Source organism: Crinia signifera, chromosome 2 (genome assembly GCF_055691185.1).
Source record: "Crinia signifera chromosome 2, ASM5569118v1, whole genome shotgun sequence".
Lineage (NCBI taxonomy): Eukaryota > Metazoa > Chordata > Amphibia > Anura > Myobatrachidae > Crinia > Crinia signifera.
In genome coordinates, this window is record NC_139218.1 from 338,382,739 (window position 1) to 338,408,282 (window position 25,544).

The 25,544-nt window shown below is 45.5% G+C and overlaps 1 protein-coding gene across 1 annotated transcript in view; it reads left to right on the plus strand.

The window, feature by feature from the left end:
• The window catches only part of LOC146057815 (gametocyte-specific factor 1-like), a 57,609-nt gene extending 39,533 nt beyond the window's left edge, over positions 1-18,076 (plus strand). The window contains exons 6-10 of the mRNA XM_083169532.1: positions 231-311; positions 6,137-6,194; positions 8,849-8,943; positions 11,157-11,179; positions 17,452-18,076. Coding sequence (XP_083025658.1) covers positions 231-311; positions 6,137-6,194; positions 8,849-8,943; positions 11,157-11,167 — 245 coding nt within the window. The 3' untranslated portion in view covers positions 11,168-11,179; positions 17,452-18,076. The remainder of the gene's footprint in view (positions 1-230; positions 312-6,136; positions 6,195-8,848; positions 8,944-11,156; positions 11,180-17,451) is intronic.
• The last annotated feature ends 7,468 nt before the right edge of the window (positions 18,077-25,544 follow it).

The following is a 25,544-nucleotide window of genomic DNA, read 5'->3' on the forward strand; positions in this document are numbered from 1 at the left end:
AATCTGGGTCGCCCTCTATATAATGGGCAACCTGGGTTTAATATGACTGCACCGGACCCGGAATCGCGATGTAAAAGGGGTGAAATTCAGTCACAACTTGTGTTGGACTAAACCTAAGTGTGCTATACAAATATATTTATATAGCTTTGTTTGTAAAGTTGCAGCTGTCTTTTGTTGCTTAAAACTAATTTGCACTGAAATGACTGTAAACCTATTTATCTGGTTTTCAGTTGATGAAAAGAGAATGTACAAGAGAGATGTGAGTCCAAGCCGTTGGAACTCTCCACCATGTAATGAGGACTGGGACGAAGGTATAATTTAACTTACACTGCTCACAAGGCAGGTGCTGAAATACTGGGGGAAGGTGGTTAGGTGCTAAAAAGGTGTAGTAATACCCCTTATCCACTAGCAACCTTGGTCAGACCTGGTAATTTGTGCTCGGTGCAGTGCCGGGTTGGACCTGGGTTTGACACATTTCTACTATATCGATATCTGGTATATTGCTGGATCGGACCAGATTACACACAACCTGGGTAAGGCCTGTTTTTTCATATAGATTACATAAGAAAAGGCCTTTTTAAAGAGCTCTACCAAGGGTGAGGTTATGAAACGGCCATCATTACGCAAAAGGACCACCATTTTAAAATAAAATTACCATATTAGAGAAGACACCACAATTGTCGTTTTTTTTTTTTTTTACTCCCAAAAATGAAACCTGAAAACATTCAAGTATCATTTACACAAGACATGTAAAACTTGTCGTATACCTGAGCTTTTGGAGTACTGTACATAAACATGAAGAAACTGCACGTAAAATTTGTAAATACTGTAGTGCAGTGTAGTAGGGGGGGTTTGGAACTCTACTCTATGGCTTAAGGGGCACTGGTAGCAGTGCTGATGGCATAGTTAGTGGAAGTGCTTGGGGCATAGCTAGCACCAGTGGTGGGGGCGTAGCTAGTAGCTGTGCTGGGGGCATGGCTACTGGATCCTCTATATTGTGGGGACTCTTGGTGTGGCTGGTGTTCAGATGAAGTGCTAGGGGCATAGGGAGTTGCTCTCTACTGAATTGCCCATATCCATACTCCTGGTATGCTAGGTTTTGTGGAGCATGTGGTGGATAATGCGGATGAGGCTTATACCCATTAGCAAATATCATGGGCCATTTGTCTGTCCTGCATGTCCTTTTAAGTGTTCCAAAAAGTGCTGCAGCGGTCTTTCATTCTCTAAGAACTTCTCCACCCGAGCATCCTCCTTGGCCTACATGTCGGGAGTCCATTTCCCACAGCTGATCTATTACTATGAATGAGAAAGCTCATGCTGCTTGCTCGGGATGGCTTTGATTTTTCTTCCTTTGGTGCCATTGTAAACTGCATGTGGGACAAACAAAAAACACAATAAAAGCCTAGATAAAATAGCAGAGGTGTTTTCATACATGCGGAGAAATAAAGTAGCGCTTACCAATGAGGGATAATCAAAGTAAAAAACATTTAATTGCATATGTAATAAACATAATTTCATAAACACATTAGAACAATAAAATGGTACCATAAAATATGGGGGGGGAAATAAAACCTCTCAAATGGCCCTCTCAAAATGCCAGTAGATATTTTGAAGGGATGGGTAGGATCCGCTCCTATTTATGCCGCCTGTATACAGTCCCGAATGGAACGATGGAGTCCTTTTGGACTGGGGATGTAAAGGGTTTTCCACTGGATTCGGTCGTACACAATAAATGATAGGTATAGTTACCACTGTGTGTCCCTTTGGAGATTTGTATCCATGTAGGACTGCTGTAGCGAGCTGTATTCTCCGTTTGCAGGGAGGAGGTAGATGAAATTTCCTCCTAAGTAGGAATCACGATGGATGTGGAAAAACAAAGTGACAGTGTCCCGGACAAATAATTTTCCAGAAATGGGAAATGTAGACGGCTGGTTGGATCCTGGTGCATGCAAGATGGCGATGGCAGTGAGGGGCTTTGAGAGGGAGCAGCTTCCAACGCGTTTCACTGCCCCTAGAGGCAGTGAAACGCGTTGGAAGCTGCTCCCTCTCAAAGCCCCTCACTGCCATCGCCATCTTGCATGCACCAGGATCCAACCAGCCGTCTACATTTCCCATTTCTGGAAAATTATTTGTCCGGGACACTGTCACTTTGTTTTTCCACATCCATCGTGATTCCTACTTAGGAGGAAATTTCATCTACCTCCTCCCTGCAAACGGAGAATACAGCTCGCTACAGCAGTCCTACATGGATACAAATCTCCAAAGGGACACACAGTGGTAACTATACCTATCATTTATTGTGTACGACCGAATCCAGTGGAAAACCCTTTACATCCCCAGTCCAAAAGGACTCCATCGTTCCATTCGGGACTGTATACAGGCGGCATAAATAGGAGCGGATCCTACCCATCCCTTCAAAATATCTACTGGCATTTTGAGAGGGCCATTTGAGAGGTTTTATTTCCCCCCCATATTTTATGGTACCATTTTATTGTTCTAATGTGTTTATGAAATTATGTTTATTACATATGCAATTAAATGTTTTTTACTTTGATTATCCCTCATTGGTAAGCGCTACTTTATTTCTCCATTTGTCCTCTCTTTTTAGGGACCTACTCAGTCCCTTTAAGTAGCAGCTTTTTTGACACTCACCCCATATACAGCGCCCTCGGACTACCCTAGGGCAGTCCTTTCTTGTTTTCATACATGCGCTTGTGGCCCTATCCCACCTGAACACTAGCGGCACTCATAACCTATACCGTTTGCAGTAGTGCAGTGTTTCCCATACTTTTTTGAATCACGGCACCCTAGAGCATCGAAAGGTTTTCAAGGCACCCCTAGGCCAAATGTTTCCTATTGAGAAGTTTAGAAAAAAAAATACATTAACCATTAATAATATGAATTGATCCTGGTCCACCAACCCAAGGCACCCCTGCAAGTGTCCTGAGGCACCACAGGGAGCCTAGGCACAGTTTGGGAACCACTGGAATAGTGGGAAAAATGTTTGATGCGATTAAGACTTTTACTTATGCTGGCCGCACATTAGACCAAGTTTCCTCCAACCATCCAACTAGTTGCTTGTATGAAATAAAAATATGGTACTGGATGGGAGCAAAGGACATCAGAAATGTGCTCACAAACCCAGGAAAATGGACAAAAACATTCAGTCCAATTGTTTAAATCAAACCGGTTCAACTACAGTACCGTGTCTGAGCGACAGGTTTAGTCCTTTTCCAAATTTTGGGAGCAAACTTCTGAAGTAAATATTACATTTGATCCCATCCAGTACCATATTTTTATTCTATCCAAGCAACTAGTTGGATGGTTGGATGAAAGTTGGTCTGATGTGTGGCCAGCATAACTATTTGACCACAGTTGTGGCATTTGCCTTTGGGTGACTGCTCCGTATAGAGTCCTATAGAGTCCACTGCACTCTTCCACCATCATCCGAAAATCGGATGCGGAGAAGTTGGACAACATGACAACGTTGCTATGGACTGCGTGTCAGGTGGCTCCTGGCTACTTTCCATTTGGCTGGCTAACGAGGATGACCGTGCCACAGGGTTACTCAGAGCTGTGTTGACGAATGCACTGCAGCATAGATCATAATGGATTCCCTCGACTCGTTCGGTAGTACTTTTTTTCCTGTTCTGGTCAAGAGATCTTGTTGAACTGCCTCTTCAGTGCTTTTAATTAGTTAAGCACTTGCTGATGAGAGCGATGTTTGCAATTGCTTCAGCTAGAAGAGTTGCAGATTTGGGGGCACTTTCATGTCCTTCTTTTCTGATATTTGATTACGACAGGGATGTACTTCTTACTAGGCCTACACACCAGTGCCAGTGTGATAGCCCCCCTTTATAAATAATTTGTGAGGCCACCCTTAGTGTACTGTTTTCAGTTCTGGGCACCTCGCCTTAAAAAAATAAAAAAAGACCTAGAACTGGTTCAGAGAAGGGCAACTAAACTAATAAGGGTTTTTATAGTAACCTGAATATAAAGATAGGCTATCCAGGCTAATCTGTGTATACACTGGAAAAACGGAGTTTGAGAGGGAGATATGATCAGTATGTTCAAATACAGTATTGGAAATCATAAGGCACTATTAGCTTATTCAGTAAAAAGACTGTACTTCTGGCACGCGGGCATGCACTGAAGCTTGAGGAAGAGAAATTCCGTACGTAATTTAAAAGGGGTTTCTTCACCGTAAGAGCAGTTAAGTTCTAGAACTCTTTGCCATAAAATGTGGCAACAGCGATTACAGTAAATGAGTTTAAACATAAATAAATTCTTGGCCATAAAGGAAATCCTATAGTTATAACAGTCTAGTTAAACTGGTTGAACTTTATGGTCTGATGTCACTATGTATGTTAGTTACCTAAAGTGGTATCGATTATTCCTTATAAATCAGGAAATTGTAATCCCGGCTTTTCATTCACCGAATTTGTCTTCTAATGAGTGTTCTCTAGACATAGTACATGCTCTAAGAATTTATAGACCGTACCGATTCTATGAGCTATGACACATTGTTCTATATGGATTCCATAAATGCAGTTGGCCAGACAACAAACACTTCTGGCGTGCTGGATCCAAATGGTAATTGCACACGCTTATGAACAGGCTAATCTAGCGTAACCTTCATCTATCTCGTAACATTCTACTAGGGCTGTTGGACCTTTATGGGTGGCATGCTGGGGTGCGTCCAGCGAACAGTTGTGTAAGGCGGCTACGTGGTCCTCTGCATGTTTCTAAGGTTCTATCTACCAGGATGCCTTTTGGTTGACCGATTCTTCTGGTCCCTCAGGCGCATTCTCTCCCTTAACTAAACTGCTTTGGGATATCCCCAAGATTAACCCTGTGGAGTCCATTAATCGCGAAGAAGAAAAGGCGTAGTGGTAGACTTACCTTTGTTAACGCTTTCTTCAAAGTTTTAATGGTATAAAATAGATGACATTTGGGCAGTACGGATGGTGTAATGGTTAGCATTACTGCCTCACAGTGCTGAGGTCATGGGTTCAATTCCCACCATGGCTCTAACTGTGCGGAATTTGTATATTCTCCCCGTACTTGCGTGGGTTTTCTCTGGTTTTCTCTCACAATCCAAAAATATACTGGTAGGTTAATTGGCTCCCAACAAAAATTAACCCTAGATAGAATGTGTACATTTACATGTGGTAGGGATTATAGATTTCTAGCTCCATTGGGGTAGGGATTGATGTGAATTTTCAATTGTTATCTGTACAGCACTGGGAATATGTGTAAGCTATATAAATAACTAAATAAAATAAAAATACCAAAAGATTTTTTGATTCAAAGTGAAATCAGAAGAGACTATCTTACCATTTTGGTATTTGGAGCCTGTGCGGATAGATTGAAGGCAGATGTGCAGTTCAGAAGTGCGCCTTGCCATGCTCCAAAGAGTGTGCACTAAATAGGATACTACCGGTTTTAAACCGCTCAGTCACTTGCTAGTGACGCATTTCTAGCCTGCTTGGGCTCTTCATCCAGGGCAAATTGACCGACAGACTGAAAACATATCTATACCCATAACGGGCATGCAGCACTTCCTTGACCAGAAATTGCGGCCTGTGACTTCTGGTTTACGTAACAAATAAAAAGGCTAATAGATAAGGGTTTCACACATGAATAACCATTACTCTATACAAGTTTAAAAGGCATTTTAAGAGCATGAATGATTGTAGAGAAGCCAAACCATGCAGGATGAAAGATCCATAACCGGAAGTTTGTCCTAAACTTCCAATTTTCGGTTATGGATGACTATGGCTGTCTGGTGTATGGGCACCATAATAGTAGCTTTCTATATGCTAAACCAGGCCTGGCCAACCTGTGGCTCTCCCAGATGTTGTCAAACTACAAATCCCATCATGCCTTGCCACAGTTTGCTATAAGGGAGTGTTAAAACTGTGGCAAGGCATGCTGGGATTTGTAGTTTCACAACATCTGCAGAGCCACAGGTTGGCCTGTCCTGTGCTAGACTTTATAGAGAATACCACAGCTGCATGGGTTTTAAATCAATATGGTTACTGTACCATTGTCGAATTTATATATTTTTTGAGGGGGGGGGTATTGGAATTGTAGCGCTAGTTTTTTATTTATTTTGTCATTTTAAATCTTACAGATTTGCAGCCTGAAAGGTCTACATTCGTGTGGGGGTTGCCGTCCTACCCTGTACCCAGGTAGGTTTAAAAAGCTTGTACATTTTTTCTGTTGATATTTCAGCCCTAGACCTGAAACTATTTAAATCGTAATGCCATAAATGGCAGCTAAGCCTACAGAGCAAGGGTATTGAGATACTGTCTACAGTTGCTTCAATCATGCCTTCTCAATGCACCAGGGCCTGTGCGACTTTGCTTGCATGAAGTCTTTTGTCTTTCACCTGAATGTGCGTACCCCTTTAGGAGACTGACTAATTTGATGTACGGTTCTTTTATATTGGCGTACAGAGGTGTTTGAATCTATGTATGAACTGCTACTATGCCACAGCATTTTATTCATGCTAAGCTCTGCTTCATATCCGATTTATCGGGGAGTACAAATAAACTGCGCTTTAAAAAAAAAAATCTTAAAAGGAAAGAATAACCTGTCACCTCTTATGGGGATTGTTATAGTAATCTATAGGATACCATATCGGTGTATTCCTGCTAGTCTAGGTAGAGGGTAGACTTGGGGAAAAAAGGGAGTAGGTGGAAATAATGACTAGCTTAGTTAGTGCGTCTGGAAGGGGTAAGAGAGAAGTAGGGAGTGTGCAGTAGTTCCAGGCCTGCTAAATCTTGGGGCTATCTGCAAATCTGGGGCGAGTGAACCTCTATGTTTAGCAATGCAGTTAAGCACAGATCGCACAGCGACGCACCAGCGATGTGTGCTGAGCAATCTGTTACAGCCAGTGTTCTCTGGTGAGAAAACACTGGCGATGACTAGATTTATACTGCGTTCGGTATAAATCTGGTCAGGTGACATGTGGGACTGCGCATCTTTGTTGCCGGGGGTATACACACACAGCGATGCGTCGTTTATTTCTAAGCAATCTATCTAGATCACTTAGAAATATCCCTTGTATTGCCCCGTGTGTATTTGTATTCAACAATCTAACATGAAGATAACATATGTTGGGGTAGTTTGGTTTTTGGTTGCTAAACGTCTGTAGGCAACACCTATCGAGAGTCCACCAGCTGGCCAACCTGAGACACCCTGATTTATCCAATTACTAAATAGCATTGGGGTGAAGTCAGGATTATTAAATGGTGGGGTCAGGGATGAGCAAGGGTGTTTCTTCAATTTGTTTTATCTAACTAGAGTTGGATCTATAGTTGGATGGGTTATGACAGGCACTTTGGATCTCCAGAGGTGAGTAGAAAGGTTGGTAGAGACCAACTCAAACTGCACTTGGTTTGAGTTACATCACTAGGTCTCATCCAATCCAATATGTGACCCATCATGGTGGCGTCATAATAAGTAAGTGTGGGAGCTGGAGACCCCTGTTTTTGTGTCTAAAAAGGATCTTCTGTTTATCACTTGACTTCTCCCCGCAAACAAATTCTCTCCCCGCAAACAAATTCTCTCACTAAGTTATGTAAAGGTGCCCATACAAGGTGCGATGATCGCATGAGTTATGGGCTGGATCGCATCACAATGCATGCGTTTTGCGTGCGATGAGAGGGCAGTACAAAAAGTATGTGCAGCATATACTTTTTGTACTGTGCAATGAGATGCCTGCGGGAGCGCGCATCGCACAGTGAAAACGCACCTTTATTCATGGAACCGCTGTTTTGGGAATATGTATGGGTAAAGTGCAGTAAATAGAAGACGTTCAGCAAAGCATTTTCACCACTCACTGGGCCAAACCAAGAAAAAGTTTTAGTAGACTAATTCCTCAGATTAGTTCTCAAAGTCTTGAAGCAGGGTTTGGGAAATTATCTGAAAATAAATTAGAGGTCTATCACCTTAGTTGAGTGTGTGGAGATGCCGGAGACCTCTAAACTGGTAGGAACCACATACTGTAGATCAGGGGTGGGGAACTTTTTGGGGGCCAAGGGCCATTTGTATTGAGGCATAATGCCTCGGGGGGGCTTTTCTTGCAAATCGTCCTGCGGCAGCCGTCCCATGCTCCGGCGGCTGCCACAGGTTACAAGTTGCCGGTCTGTGTGGTCCGGCAGCTGTGCAGGGAGTCTCATACAGGGGTAATCTCACAAGAGGTCGGTAGCTCTTGCGAGATTACTCCTGTACTTGACTCGCTGTACAGCCGTCGTGCGGGTGGGCGGGCCACCAAGACCGGCTCCGGGGGCCGTATGCGGGCCGGAGGTTCCCCACCGCTGCTGTAGATGAACAATTGTTAAAATAGAAAAAGAAATATAGAACGAAAGTGAAACAACCGCTTCTTGAGTGCTTAGCCATGACGGGGGGGGGGTTTGGTGACGACAGCAACCTTTATCAACCATATTGAGAAATAAAAACCCTTTGAGATCAAAATATACACACAAGATTACAACACAGGATAACAGTGATTTCTAAGCATACACTGTCCTGAATTCTGCCCTCAAAATGGTCAAGTCCTAAGCTGCAACATCTGGAAACTTCTTCAAACATCCAATTGCTGGGGTCCTCTGTTCGGGAAGAGGATCCCGAAAGTAAGGAAGGCTGAGTAGAGGGAGGTGAAGAATATTGGGCGAGAGTCATGTCATTGTAGGTATTGTCACATGTCCAAGCAGGAGTGTGTATTGACTGCTCCTTTTTTTTTTATAATGAGTGCTTAAAAAATAATAATAATAATGCATCTTTACATTGTGAAGAGTGGTCTGCATGATTATCTTACCTGTCCTGTTTTATCTTACAGTTCTAAGTTTTGCACTTTAATGGATCCGAAAAACAGTCTTGGTTCTAATTTACGTGCTCCTAAATCTCTTCCTTATGTGTTGCCATGGCAATTGAGTGAGTACCCTTAACGATCTGTACATAGAATTAGTGGAGTCTGAGGGAGCTTTAGTTCTTTACTTTCCCTCCACTTGTCTGTACAAATGGAGTGCCCTTCATTCAGTGCTGGGGCACGCCGGACCGCCCCCTCTGGCAAACCGGCGCTCCATAGTTTCCTGTCGGCAGGGGACACGAACCCTGCCTGTCTCTTCATGGAGACGGGCAGGGTTAGGGGGGGGAGCAGGGAGGTGGCTGAGGGGAGCTCCATAGTTCGGGGACGCATGCGCTTCTTCCGGCGGCTGGCGAAGAATGACAGGCACTACATCTGTATCCAACTCCAAAGTCCACTACAAATTTGACAAAACATGTGAGGGTGGTTTACATGATCTGTATATGAAATTAAAGTAGCAGAGTCCTGTTTGCAAAATTTATTTATTAACAGTTTCTTATATAGCGCACACAGATTCCGCAGCGCTTTACAGAGCATAGTTATAATCAAAAACGCATAACAAATTACAGTACAAGACAGTTTAGGACAAGCACATGGTTAATATAGATAGTTGCATCAGGGGACTGGACACTGAAGCAATCATCATGGTGGCAGAGGTTTATATATTCTAAGAAAGGCATATAAGGAGAGAGGACCCTGCTCGTGAGAGCTTACATTCTAAAGGGGAGGGATAGACAGACAGGGGTGACACAGAAGGTAAAGAAGTGAGCATAGACAGTAGGTTAGGATGAGAGATGGTCGGGTTTTATGCAGGAGGGTGGGAAGATGACAGCTTAGTCTTTGATATTTTAAGTCTAAAAAAGCGCTGGGTCATCCAAGAGTAGACAGCAGAGAGACAGTTAGAGATATGAGTGAGGATAGAAGGAGAGAGATCAGGAGAGGAGAGGTAGATTTCACTGTTATCAGCATAGATGTGATAGTGGAAGTTGAGTGAGCACATAAGCTCACCCAGAGAGGATGTATAGAGAAAGAGGACACCTACTATCAATGGAAGAGCAGGAGAGGTGAGGTCATTAGAGGTACAGCTGGCCATTTTCCAAACAGACAGTGCAAGTACAAGCTTTAACAGTGATAGTAAAAGTTGTTTGCAAATGTAAAATGCTGATGTTATGGTTGAATTGCCAGATTAAGCAGCCCGGAGTAGTGTGAATGAATTTAACTCACTCAAAGTAGACTTTGGTTTTCTCCGTTGTTGTTTTGTCCTTCAGTTTCACTTTGGTTTAACGCTGGTATAACGCTGTAGTTATGAATCAGTTTTCCCACTTTAATAACGGCCCACTTCAATCTAGGCCCACAGATAAAATCGGCCCACAGCCTATCCGGCCACAGCCGTATGCAATGACTACTTAACTACTCTAACAATGCATGAGTTCCCAATTCCCAATAATTGGAATCCACTCGTTTAGTCCCCACCCCCTACAACAAAGCAATAAAAGTGGCTTAGAAAAACAAAACTAGCATTCCAGGATACTATATATCACCTAGAATAAAATAAATTCCCCCCTACACACAGGCTAGGTACTGTTGTAAAGTACACAGAGGAGATGTTCAGTGTGTTACCTAGAAGTACAAATCAATCCCACACAATAGATGTAATGCTCTGCAGTACAGAGGAGATGTTCAGTGTGTTACCTAGAAGTACAAATCAATCCCACACAATAGATGTAATGCTCTGCAGCTGTTGTGGTTATGTCCAGCCTTTTCTTCCACACCTCTAGGGAGGCCAATCCCGGGATTGGCAATGGCTGTATGCTTACCAAATGAGCCACTATGTTGGTGGATCTCTCAGGATAGTGTGTTCTGGGCATAAGCAGTGAATTCCTCCCTTAAGTGTTTTACAGTAAAAACAAAGAATCTTCTTTACAATTGAACATACCAAAACTCAGCAGTTGAAGGGTGTTAATTGCCTTCGATGCAGACTTGATCCCGATGCGCGGTCCCGCGGCATCGGGATTGAAAGCAGAAATAGACTCATCTTGTCTATTCCTGCTTCGATCTGGAAGATCGAAGGCAGTGCAATGCTGCTCTATGCAGCATCCCCCTGCACGCCACCCTCCCTCCCTCCCTGTTTAATTCCGGCAACCCATCGGGTCCCGGCGATGTTGAAGTGGTATTGATGGCCATCGGGTCCAGAGCGTGTGTACACCCCTTTTGGCAAATCTGGCAGTTTTGCTTTCTCAGTATTTTTAATGTGATTAATACTTTGTTTTTGTCTTCACAGATAAGTCTTAAGTGTTCGTTTGGGTAAGTATTTATAATGTTCCCTCATGTCTTTATGTAACTAGCAAGGGATTGTGATCAAAGCACAACTGTGTTTAATTTGGGGGGAAAATGTTTTTCTTTTTAAATTTCAGATTTTATTCAGCAATACTGCGTATAGAATTTTTTTTTCTCTGACATGCAGCAGGGACCACTGGAATCACATCGGGTATTAGAGCTGGGAATGCTGGGAGCTAGGCACTTCTTAATAATAATTAGGGGATACTGGCTCCTCCCCTCTAAGACCCACAATCCCCCAGTGAGAAAATTGTGCCAGGGAGTTAGGTCACAGTTTTTTGCTGCTCCTGCACATTTTTCTAGCTTCTGCTATATACAGAGATTTTTTTCGCTTGATAGTAGTGTGAACCCCTTCCCCACTTATTGAAAAGTGTGGGTCCGGGCATTCAGCGCCCCTGGAGTTCCAGGTCGTCAGTCAGGACCTCGCTAAAGGTACCTGCCTGCACGGGTTCCGTGCTCCTGCCGCCCCTCCATCAAAGGGGACGCCAGTCACGAAGGAGAAGTCTCCGGTGGTGAGTAAGGCGCTGAGCGCACTTTCCACACGCCGTCCCCTGCTTCTCCGGCTGCCGCGCTGTGCGCGGGTCTCTGCAGCGTTGTGAGGCGCCGCCATCTTGCAAACGGCGCGTACCTGTGTACTAGTCCCACGCGGCAGAACTAGGTGCCGGAGGCATTACACGCAGTGAGCGCTTGCAAGCGGGTGTCTCTGGGCGCTGTCAGGACGGCACAGGCTGGCTAGGTAGGAGGGAGAGGGGACACGCTGTTACACGGAGGCGGGCATGGCGCGGCCATTACGCAGATACACAGTAAGGCTGACTCTTTCCTGTTCACAGGTGACTGCAGCTTAGAGGGCTCTAAAAAAGATTGATTACTGACACAGTGTTTTGCGCTGTATCGGTCTTGGTGTAACAGGGCTCATTCTCCTCCAGGTCTCACAGAACCCTGAGGTTTCTGGCTTGTGAGAGGTGTATCTGTTCTCAGTGTGTGTGTGTGTTGCAAGATCCTGTATCGCGCGCTGTTGGACCGGGCGAGCAGGGATCATGACGGGCAAGTCCAAGGCCTCTCAGAAGGTTTTCGCTTGTACTGTCTGTACTGCAAAGTTTTCTCAATACACAGCTGAGGGTAATGCCACTGTTTGTCAGTCATGTTCAGGTGCTGAATCTGCATCACTGGCGGGGTCTCAGGCGCCCCAGTGGGCCTCAACGTTAGTGGGTACTATGTCAAAGCTCACTTCTGAACTGGCGCTGGCTCGCAGAGCGGAGCCATCTTGGGCTACGGCCCTAGCAAGGTCTGTGGAGGGGTTAGCTAACTCCATGAATAGACTAGAGAGGCCTTCCGCATCCAGCAATAAGCGACCTTATCAGCTATTGTTGTGGAGGATGATTTAGAGGAGGAACAGGATCCATTTCACGAAATGGAGGATGGTGAATGGGAAGAGGTTCAGGATGTCATTCCTGAGGGAGAGCCTACACCTTTAGGGATAGAGGCTCTTATTATGGCGGTAAAGGAGGTACTTCGTTTACCGGACGATCCCAGACCAGAGCCGCAGGAATTTGATCTGTTTGGTGGGGTTCAGAAGACATCAGTGGTCTTTCCCTGTCCAAATCAGGATCAGCTTGTGGCTGCATGGAAGAACCCGGACAAACTGTTTCAGATTCCCAAACGTTTTCCTTCTCTGTATCCCTTTGAAACAACCGCCCTAAGCAAGTGGGAGACTCCACCTCCTGTGGACACCTCAGTTTCCCGTCTGTCCAAGAAGACAACTCTGCCAGTCCCGGGGGCTTCAGCCTTGAAAGATCCCTCAGATAGGAAGATGGAGGCTACTCTCAAGGCCATTTATGTAGCAGCAGGGACTCAACTCAGACCGGCTATAGTTTCGGCCTGGGTAAATAGGGCAAATGCAAAATGGGCGGAGCTAATCATTGAAGGATTGGAGACAGGTATGCCCAGGGATGAGATTCGCTGCTTAGCTGAACACGTTAAGGAGTCTGCTATGTTCTTAGGAGAGGCTGCTAAGGATGTATCCTTGATCTCTTCTAGAATCTCAGCAAGCGCTATTTCTGCACGGAGAGCCCTCTGGCTTCGCTCTTGGCAGGCGGACGCGGAATCTAAGAGGGCTGTGGAGGGTCTTCCCTTTTCCGGGGACATCCTTTTCGGGCCTGAATTAGATAAGTGGATCTCACAGGCGACGGGAGGAAAGTCGGCTTTTTTACCGTCGGCAGCTCCTCCTCCTCCCAGACGACAGTTCGCAGGTCCGTCTTTTCAGTCCTTTCGGACCCAGCGCCCCTTCCGGGGCAGAGGAAGAGGTTTCCAGTCGACCAGAGGTTCCAGAGCCAGAGCCCGCCCTCAGGCTGCTCCAAGACTCCAGGAACCTAAGCCCCAGCAGAAGCCGGTGGCATGACGGTTTACCAGCTTCCGTCAACAGTTTACCCGTAGGTGCCCGTCTGTTGGCCTTCGGAACCCAATGGTTCTCCCTTTCGGAGGATCCTTGGGTTCGCAGGGTGGTGTCAGAGGGGTACCGAATTCAGTTCGATTCCACTCCTCCGGTACGGTTCTTCACAACGGCTCTGCCAACATCTCAGGAAAAGAGAACGAGCCTGTTAGAGGCCATCCGGATCTTGCTGGAAGCTCAGGTCATCATGCCGGTCCCAGCAGCTCAGAGGAACACAGGGTTCTACTCAACCCTCTTTGTAGTCCCCAAGCCGGATGGGTCAGTCAGGCCCATTCTCAACCTGAAGCCTTTGAATCTGTTAGTCTCGTATCAACCATTCAAGATGGAATCAATCCACTCAGTGATTGCTTCGTTGGAGCCAGGGGAGTACATGATATCATTGGATATCAAGGATGCTTACCTACACATCCCGATTTGGATCTCTCACCAGGCGTTTCTTCGTTTTGCCATCGGTCGGGACCATTTTCAGTTCAGGGCTCTGCCTTTCGGATTATCCTCAGCGCCCAGAGTATTCACCAAGACTCTATCAGTAGCCGTTGCATACCTCAGAGGTCAGGGGGTGACAATAATCCCCTATCTGGACGATCTCCTACTCAAGGCTCCAACGAGGGAGTTATTGGAGAGTCAGGCGAGGTTAACTACGCAGACGCTCACCAGCCTGGGGTGGATAATGAATTTCAAGAAATCCTCTTTAGTTCCATCCAGAAGGATCTTGTTCCTAGGTCTTTGGCTAGACACGGAGTCTCTGAGGGTCTTCCTGCCAGAAGACAAGATCCAGGCTATCTTACTCTTAGTGCAGAAGATCTTACTTCCACAGAAGATCAGCCTCCATCTGTGTACTCAGCTGCTAGGGAAGATGGTGGCAGCCTTCCCAGCTCTGACGTGGGGACGTTTCCACTCAAGACCTTTTCAGTGGGATCTTCTCAGAAAGGGTGCGGGCTCGCACCTGAATCTGCACAGGAGGATCCACTTGTCGGCCGAGGCAAGACATTCTCTACTGTGGTGGCGACACAGAAGGAACCTAATAGAGGGTCGTCGGTTTGCAGTCCAGGACTGGATTGTGTTGACAACGGACGCAAGTCTCCGCGGCTGGGGGGCCGTAGTGCTTCATCTCTGCCTCCAGGGCAGGTGGGACCTGCAGGAGAGTCGCTTGTCCATCAACGTGTTGGAGATCAGAGCCATATACAATGCTTTGCTGGAGGCTCAGGAGTTCCTTCAGGGCCAACACATAAAGATAAGGTCGGACAATGCCACGGCAGTCGCCTACGTGAACAGGCAGGGCGGCACGAGGAGCAGTATGGCCATGAAGGAGGTAAAGAAGGTTCTGCAGTGGGCAGAACGGTCAGGAGTAATTCTGCTGGCAGTGTTCCTTCCAGGTCGGGAAAATCTAGAGGCCGATTTTCCTCAGCAGGGAGGACCTTCACCCAGGAGAGTGGTCTCTCAACCCCGAGGTGTTTCGGGAGCTCACCGACAGGTGGGGAGTTCCCGAGGTGGATCTGATGGCGTCTCAGAAGAACCACCAACTACCAGCATACGTGGCACGTACAAGAGACCCTCAGGCCATAGCGGCAGACGCTCTGTCGACTCCGTGGGAGTTCAGTTTTGTCTACCTGTTCCCGCCACTTCCACTTCTGGGCCAGGTGCTCAAGAGGCTCAAGAGGGAACCAGTGCAAGCTATTCTGATAGCGCCCTGGTGGCCTCGCAGAACGTGGTTTTCAGACATCCAGATGTTACTGGCAGACGAGCCAGTTCGGTTGCCCCTCAGACCCGATCTTCTTCTGCAGGGACCCTTCTTCCATCAGAATCTACCACAGCTACATTTGACGGCGTGGCTGTTGAGACCGAGGTCTTGAGGGAGAGGGGAATTCCAAGAGTTGTAATCCCTACGATGTTAAGAGCCCGAAAGCCCAACTCAGCAGCACATTATCACAGAATATGGCGCTCATATGCGGGTTGGTGCGAGTCTAAGGGCTGGCCATTCCGAATATTCAAATTGTCCCGCCTTCTGTTGTTCTTACAGAGGGGATTGGATGGGGGTCTGAGACTGGGTTCTCTTAAGGTCCAGGTCTCAGCCTTGTCTGTTCTCTTTCAGAGGAGATTGGCCCTCATTCCTGAGATACAGACATTTTTTCAAGGGGTTCTTCGAGTACAGCCTCCCTTCGTACCCCCCACAGCTCCTTGGGATCTGGACTTGGTACTAGCCTTCTTGAGGTCTGAGACCTTTGAGCCACTGAATAGGGTGGAACTGAAGTTCTTGTGCTGGAAGACAGTACTTTTGCTAGCCCTTGCCTCAGCTCGCCGGGTTTCGGAGCTGAGTGCTCTGTCCTGTAAGCCTCCGTATTTAATTTTTCACGAGGACAGAGCAGAACTGCGTACTCAGGCCGGGTTCCTTCCGAAGGTGGTATCCTCATACCACATTAACCAGCCTATCGTGGTTCCGGCCTTCCAAGGGGATTCGCCAGAGCAATCCTCCTTGGACGTGGTCAGGGCGCTTCGGATTTACGTCAAGAGAACCAGGGCTATACGCAAATCGGATTCCTTATTTGTACTCTATGACGCCTTCCGCAGGGGGTGGCCTGCGTCAAAACAGACTATTGCACGATGGATCAAGTGGACGATCCGTAGTGCTTATCTTCATGCAGGACAGGTGCCTCCTGTCTCCTTAACAGCACACTCTACCAGATCGGTGAGTACGTCGTGGGCTGCTGAGAGAGGGGCCTCTATCTCTCAGCTTTGCAGAGCGGCCACTTGGTCGTCTCAGAACACGTTTGTTAAGTTTTACCAGTTCGACACTTTTGCAGCTTCGGCTTCAACTTTTGGTCGTCTGGTTCTACAGAATCCCCAGCACTCTCCCTCCCGGGGCTTGGTCTTTGGAACCTCACCGATGTGATTCCAGTGGTCCCTGCTGCATGTCAGAGAAAAGAGGATTTTGGTACTTACCGGTAAATCCATTTCTCTGAGATCAGCAGGGACCACTGGACACCCGCCCGGCTGTTGGATTCTGCCTGTTGTGGTTGCTGTTGCAGCCCGGTCCGATACCTGCGTGTTGTATGTATGGTTATGTTGTTTATGGTTTTTCTGTAACCCTTTCCTCTGGTGGGCCAATTTCCTCACTGGGGGATTGTGGGTCTTAGAGGGGAGGAGCCAGTATCCCCTAATTATTATTAAGTGCCTAGCTCCCAGCATTCCCAGCTCTAATACCCGATGTGATTCCAGTGGTCCCTGCTGATCTCAGAGAAATGGATTTACCGGTAAGTACCAAAATCCTCTTTTTTCTCTCTATTTTGGAAATATTGATTCATTCAGAGTATATCTTTTGTAGTGATTAGGAAAGCCTACATTTGTAATGTGATTCGTATGCATGCTCCCAAGGGTTTGTCATGCATTGCTAATTGATGGATGCAAATGTACGCACACCACCGCGATTCACATGCAACAAAGTAATTTGATAGACACAGTACAAACTTTGGTACTTCCTTGCAATTTAGTTTACTATTCTGCCCATTTGGGTAGATGGTCTTTGCCGTGTAAATTCAAAGGCCCTCAAAATAATAACGATGGATTTTTACCAGCCCAAAAATATGAAAATAGACTCAAGATCATTGCTGGTTATGCTGCTTTTCAAAATCTTAAAAAAAAATACCAAATTTCATTGTGTTTAACAATTTGTTTGCTGGGGTTTTATATTTAATTAAATATTACATGGTACCCTGTAAGCTTTTGATGATGTGAAAGGGAGACTAAAATATTTAACAATTTCCCTGGTAATTTTTTTTTTTTTTTTTTTCAGATCCTTGCACTTTACGGACCAGGTTGATCTTCTTCTGGTACTTTCATTTGCTGTTATTTAAACTTTTAGTTAAGTGTCAAGAGAGGTCACAGTGTTTGAGGGAGATCCAGTGCTTTACACAATGCTTTGCTTTAATCTTTGAAGATCTTTAAGTTTCTCTGAAGAGCCCCATTGCCAGTGAATGAGCTGGTCACAGAGGGTCCATGTAACATGTAGAGCAGTTTAGAAGTACCAGTGTTGTATTAATGCGTTCATAGAGCTTTGTCCTTTATAAATGTGTTGTCGTTGGTTAAATGTTTAATAAAGTGGGCGCAGTTATGTTCCTTTTAATTATCAAAAATATTAATAGATGACGTTCAGATTTGCACCAATGCAGAAAAATATGTGCAACACTTTTTGGTCATTTTTTTTTTTTTTTTGTCAATGACATCAACTTTTCTACATATCTGTTACCTCCATTATTTCATTCTTGTGTTTGCAGTGCAATTTTATTTGTAGCCTGTACAAAATAGCCTTAGGCTTCTAATCATATGCCATGTCCAAGTACTTGGCATCTTATGTAAGCAAGTCATTTTTGAGTGCGTCATTTTTGTTCAGCTAATAAAAATGGTGTCTGAAACTTTAATGTGTAGTTAAAATTGCAAATTGCATTGAAAAGTGGAGATTCTGTTATCCAAGATACACACCACACCGTAGAAAATGATCTCTATTCTTCTTGCACACATCTATGCAGCCAAGGACATAGCCTCATATGCCAAAGTGCTTTCACTAAGCATTCAGATTGTCATCTGTAAAGCTGGGTACACACTACTAGATATATCACCTGTTCAGTGGAATAATTGGTGGGTGTGTGCACCGCATATGTCTGTGAAAATCGTTCAGATATATATCTGGTTGGCCCTGCAGCATAACTGATGCTGATATATCGGCGTGTCTGTCTGTGTGTACAGACAACCAACCACCTATACGCTAGTTGCAGGGACTGACCTTGCAGCTCATCTGGCAATTCATAAGCCCCACTAGATGTGACCTCAAGAAGTGCACGACGACTGACTGGTAAGGCTGTATGCTTACCAAATCGGCCACTATCTTGGTGGATCAGTCAGGATAGTGTGTTCCGGGCCAAAGAAGTGATTTCCTCCCTTAAACACATGGGTGGTATGCCTGGATATATTTCCGGGCTCAGCTGCGCTGCCGCAGCGGGCTGTTCCGGAAAATTTCCAGGTATACTACTAATATAGAATAGGTGGTGTCCAGGTGTGCACCACTGGCACAGCACCATTGCTCCGGGGTATGCCAGAGCTCCCCTAAACCAGCCACCATGCCGCCAGCTGCCACTCATTTTACAGCAGCAGTGACGTCGGCGGCAGGCTCGGGTATGTTTGGCGCGGCTCGGGGGGGACTCGGGAGCGCTTAGGCACCCGAGTCCTCCTGAGCCGTCGCAAACATTCCCCAACCTGCCACTGACGTCACTGTTGAATGTGACAGGTGGCTAAGGCAGCAGGGGCAGCGGTGTCGGGAAAAGCTCTGGCGTACAAATGCCGGAGGTGGGGGGGTTTCCAACGTCCTTTGGTGGGTTTTGCTGGGGCAGGACAAACCTGCAGTTAAACCTAATGATCTTCTTTACTATTGATTGTTCTAAAACTCCACAACACATTTGTTGGTAAGCTGCTCAATCAGAGGTGATGTCAGTCAGGTGCCAAAAGGGAGGGGTAATTCTGGCTAGGAAAAAAAACATTTTGTATCCCAATTGCACACTGAGTGAAAAATATCTACATAATAATCAGATAATACAGAGATCTTGGTTGCAGATATAGAGCTAAGCCCCAAGGCCGTTCGTCAAGGCGTCTGTGTCACTGGGGGTCCCTTATACTGGGTATGGGTCTGGGGTGTGGGCCCCCAACATGCCGACACAGGCTGAGTACTCCAGGGCAGCACACAAATGAAAATTAGTAGGGGTTAATAAGAAGCACATAAGAAGCACATAAGTGCTATGTAAGGAAGGTGTGATTAAAATAAATACAATGTGATAGGGAAAACATAAGTGTTAATAAAGTGTTAGGGTGTGCTAACCTGGAGCAGACCAGCCATACCAACACAGGGGGCACCACACCCCCAAACCCATACCATAAGCAGTTCTAAACCTCAGCAGTGGTAACAAAAAAAAAAAGTGATCTACAAAAGCTTTCCTTTTTTGAGTGTTACGGAATATTCACAATACCCCGTTCTCACTGCTGCAAAAACCCAGGTATTTTCCGGGGCAAGCGTAAAATTCCCGCATTGCGTCTGTGTGAAAGGGTTTTTGTGAAATTCCCCGGTGTTATGCCCTGGGAATTACACACGGGTTTTGGTACTTGTTTCCTAGCACGGCCACAACGATCATAATCTCGGTCATCGGGGGTAAAATCGGGGCCATCGTGTCAATAAAGTATCACAGAAACAGTGTTAATTATCGCAGTCTCAGGACTACAAGGATTCAGGTCACCAGAAATTGTAAGTCAGTGCATGCGGACGGATGTGGTGCAATTCAAAGGTGTAGCAGACACCTGATGTTCTCAACACTATGGCTGTATGGCAATGATCTTAAAATCTTAAGGTACTTGTTTCCTAGCACGGCCACAACGATCATAATCGCGGTCATCGGGGGTAAAATCGGGGTCATTGCGGGCATCGCATGCGCAAAAAAATCGGGTGCGATGGACCAGACGCGATGCCCGCGATTTCCCCATAGAGAACAATGTTAAATGCCTCAATTTACCCGCGATGACCACGATTTCCCATAGGAAACAATGTTAAATGGCTCAATTTACCCAAATTATCATAGGAACAATGGTAAATGGGCCAAAAACACCCCTGAACATTGAAATGTCCCCCAAAAAGTATTTGACGCCACCACGTGATCAACGTGAACCCGAAGCGTGGCGAGCGCGCAAGGGGCGGCGGTACGCGTCCTCCGACCTTTTCATACCCCCACTATCCACTAGGGCGTGGAGTGAGAATAGAATAGTGTGGCGAACCTGTGAAGCCCGCGAAGGGACGCGTTTACCTGTGAAGGTATCTGCGTCCCCTCGCGGGGCTCGCGCTCGCCACGCTTCGGGCGCGGTGGCTCGCTGCGCTCGCCACACTATTCTATTCTCACTCCACGCCCTAGTGGATAGTGGGGGTATGAAAAGGTCGGAGGACGCGTACCGCCGCCCCTCGCGGCCTCGCTGCGCTCGCCACGCTTCGGGTTCACGTTCATCGCGGGGTGGCGTGAACTACTTTTGGGGGGACATTTCACTGGTCAGGGGGGGTTTTGGGGCTTTTTGGCCCATTTACCATTGTTCCCTATGATGATTTGGGTAAATTGACCCATTTAACATTGTTTCCTATAGGAAATCGGGGTCATCGCGGGTAAATTGAGGCATTTAACATTGTTCCCTATGGGGAAATCGCGGCCATCGCGGGTGGACCATTTAAGCATTTTTAGGTGCACACGACGCGACCGACCCGATTTTTCACTGTTTTCTATGCATTTCAATGGAAAAATCGGGGGCATCGCGTCGGTGGCCACTAAAATTACCCCCGATGGCCAAGATTTGTGGCCGTGCTAGGAAACAAGTACCCGGGTTTTTTTGCAGGGTTTTTCCTGGGTAATACACGGGTGTACGGCAGTGTGAATAGCACAGACCCGTGTTTTTTCACACGATGCCAAAAAACAAGCTCATTGGGGGGATGTGATATGTGACAGCCAGCCAATAAAAGCGTTTTTTAAACATCCAATCACAGCAATTTGTACAAATTTCCCAACACCCAATCAAAGCTGCAATTACATTCCACACACTTGTTGGAAGGCAGACCATGGAAAGCAGTGTGAAAGGGGCAGACACTGGAAATTACCGGGTCTGAGGTGCAGTATGAAGGGGGTCTGTTGAGCTGAGAAGCTCTGTGCCCCGCCAAAAATCCAAGATTTAACCTAGGATTTTGCAGGGGCGGCAATGAGAACGCAGCATAAGTTACTTGTTTAACCCCTTGAGCGGTAGGTTGTTGCTGGGGCAGGACAAACCTACCAGGGGATCACAGTCCCAGCTATGGTGGGAACTGCATTGTCTGGGGTTCCCGGCTGGGTACAGGAGTCCTGTGTGGCAGGACATGCCAATGTGCTTTCAGAGCAAGGTGTGGCACAGTGGTTACAGGCGGATTGCACTATGCAGGGAGGAGGGTACTTATGTATTATCTGGGCTCCCATGTTAAATGCACCCATTTTTTCATACCCCTACTATCCAACTATGCATGAAGTTGATTTTATATAGTGTGGCGAGCCACCGTGCCCGAAGTGTGTCGAGCGGACGCGGTCTCATAAGAAAAACGGGAGCACAGATATTACGTAAGTACCGGGAGGAGTGTTCCATTACACAGTCTCCACGCAAAAGCAGGAACAGATGGTCTCTTCCTGGTTACAGTCTGGGCACCATTAACCACACCGCTGTGGTGCCATTACACATCACAGATCTGCAGCTGGGCTTCCTCCTTTAGCGGTGCCTTCCTGTGCCAACACCTGATGTTTTGGAGCTGACATTTACAGATAAGTACCACTGGGCTACATTCTGTATTGCGCCTGATTTGTTACCTGTTTAAACTAAATGGCAGATCTGTGTAAATCATCTAAAGCAGCTAAGGGAGTTGCTGCAGCCATAACTTAACTGTAAGATGTGTTAAAATGTTGTGTGGACAGTTGGATCAGGATGCGATTTGTGCAGACCCACTGGTCCCAGTGGAGCTCAGTCTCAGGGGACTGATCAGTCAGAGCCAATATGGGCTACAGCCCTGGGCAAATCTGTGTTGGATTCTGTGCAGATTTTGACTAAATGTGCCCATACACAGTACAATTCTTGGGTGCGATGAGATGCGCGATCCCATCACACATCTCATTGCACAGCACAAAAAGTATGTTCCTTTCATACTAGATCTCATTGCATTGCAAAACCTATGAGTTGCGATATTGTATACAATAATTGTACCGTGTATGGGCACCTTTTAAGCAATGTGAGGATCTTGGTAGCTCCCCAGTCCTACTTCCCTTAACTCAGCCTTAGGAATTTAGTCCTCACTCCAACAAGGGGATCCTGCCTTATTGCAGGTAATGCAGCCTACTGCACAGGATGTGAGAAACAAGTTCCTATAGGGAACAGTTTATTTTTTTTAAGGATACCAAGATCACTTACATTCGGCATTGATCCTTTCCTCATTCTCTCCTGAGGCCTGACTTGGAATGAGGATGAGGGGATTTTACCTGAGGATGATCCTTGGGTACACCAGGATGGACTCCGAAAAGGGATCCGAATGGTAATGTAGGGTACACACCCGGACGATCCTGAGACGACCATACAGGTTGGGATCATTGGTCTACAGCATGTTAGTCGATACCACTAGGTTGACATAGTCATTAGGTCGACAGTCAAAAGGTTGACATGGGGTTTTCCACTGTTTATCCCGAAATTCGACACAGTTGACATGGACAGTTGGAAATGCACCACATCTGCTCGCTGCGATCGGCACACTATTTTATTCTCCCACCATGCCCTAGTGTAGTGGTAGCCAACCCTAGCCCTCGAGAGCTACCAACAGTTCACATTTTCCAGACAACCTAGCTGCTGCACTCATTAATCACTGACACATTTTAAAAGATCCACAGATGGAGCTAATTAGCTCACTTGTGATTCTGTGAGGAGACCTGCAAAACATGCACTGTTGGTAGCTCTCGAGGACTGGGGTTGGCTACCCCAGCCCTAGTGGATGGTAGGGCATGAAATACCGCCTGTCGACCAATAGTCTGCAGACCAAATGACCATATCCCGACCATACGATGGTCGCACGATCTGTTGGAGCACACAATCATTATACGATCACGATCTGTACCCAGTTGAAGGGATCATTTGCAAATCCTGACTGCAGCAGGTAGGATCATGCAAAACGACCAGCGGGGACAAGGATTGGAATTGGATCTAAAACATACCCAATTTATATACAATCTGTCGATATTTTATCTAAATTTGGGGAATTAAGGCCAAATTGTTCTGGTGTATACCCAGCATAAGTTGTTACAAAAATCCTCTTTTTGTTTCCCCTTTACTGAAGTACATCTAAGTACAGCTACAACCTTTGAAATTAAAACTTCTGCCTCTTGCCTTACCCTTATTTCAGCCCTGCGGTACAAGATGTATTTGAGTCTACAAACATCAAAATGTATTTAAATAGCATTGTTTAAATATAAAATATAACATGTCACATTTTATCAGCCCAGTGATCATTAGCCTTTGAAAGGGAAAGAAATTGGACACTGGGCAAAGAAAGCAAAGTGAGGCTAAATCTTTTTGGTTGGTCTTGAATTCCCTATAGTTTTATGCATATTTTTATTGTGGCTTAATATGTAGAACAATTATGGCTGTTAATCCTGTTCTTTTTAACAAAATAATAATAATAAATAAAAGATACATAAACAGTCCTTGGTTACTGTTCATCATTCAGTCTACTATTTTCTCATCAAGGGTCTGATTCTGAGTTGGCTGTATCTGTGAAGACTGACTTATCACTTGTTTTTGTTTTTTAGCGGACTGCGCATGCGTCTAACAAGACAAGGTGTGTGCATGTGCAGCATAATGTCTCTGAAGTCGCAAGTAGTTGTGTGTCTGGTGCATCTTATCCGATGTGAAATAGGTGTGTTTGGGCAGCAAGTATAAAGATGCAAGGAGTGACTTTCGGATGTGTCCTAGGCATCGCTGTGTATGGGAAAGGGATGGTTGTTACTGAGGGCGCTTTTGCACCTAACATGGTGCTAGTGCAGAAGCAGGATTGGCTAGCACTGTCAGACACATACTGGCCGTTCCTCTTATTTATATCAAGCGCCATTGGTATATGTCTGAGTATTGATGCTCTGAGGTAGGCAGAAGGCCCTCCTTACTGTCACATTTTTTGTATCCAGACAGGTAGTTTTTCATGTAGCTAATGGTCTTTTTTTTTTTTTTTCTTCAGCACTTTAGACTTAATTTATTAAATTGGTGTTGACTAAACTCACGTATTGCAGATGCCTGTCCACAATTCACTGTGCCTAAGCCAGCATTGCATGTATAACAATAAATGCCTATCTTCTCTTGTGTGCAGAGTTCTACGCACCTTTCCTCTCCCTATCTGTATGATTAGTTCAATAGCCGCCATTGCCATGATCAGCACCAAGTTCCAGCCAAACAATGATAAAACAGTGGTGAAGGATAAAATTGGATTCACATTGTAGCTCAATTGTTTTAATTTTATTTTAGTAATAATAAAAGTGGAGAGTGATAAACAACCAGCCAATCCGCTTCTAACTGCTTGTATAGGCTGTGCTTGAAAAATGACAATTAGAAGCTGATTGGCTGATTTATATCACTCCACTATCACTGTAATCTATGTTTAAGCTATTCATCAAGTGGAGTAACCTCCATCATTAATCACGGACACCTATCAACACAGGCTCTGCTTATACCTTTTAGTTGCAACATAAATACAGAGTTATTTTCTGGTGGCTTTACTGAATTCATTTCTATGAATGTATAAATACATAGAGGAAATAGCAAGTATGTTGAATCATTATTTTTGTTCTTTATGTAAATTACCATGTACTGTACTGGCAACAGTTAGCCAATTCAGAATAGGAATCCAATTCCCTAATTTTACACTAGATGGCAGTAATGGGTGAAGAAAAGGTTACCAAACAGAAAAATAGAATTGAATGGCAGATTAGAACTACTTGGTCCATCTAGTCCTGACCCCTTTGGTTTTATAACCTTTTGGTAACTTTAACACTATTTGAGACATAGGGGCAGATTTATTAAGCTTGGAGAAGAGATAAACTGGAGATAAAGCGGAGAAAAGGTAAAAGGAGATAAAGCACCAGCCAATCAGCTCCCAACTGTCTTTTTCAAACACAGCTGATTGGCTGGTGCTTTATCTCCATTTACCTTTTCTCCGCTTTTACCTTTTCTCCGCTTTATCTCCAGTTTATCTCTTCTCCAAGCTTAATAAATCTGCCCCTTAGTTCTCACAATCAAGTTTAAACTGCTCTTTCTTGTGCGAAC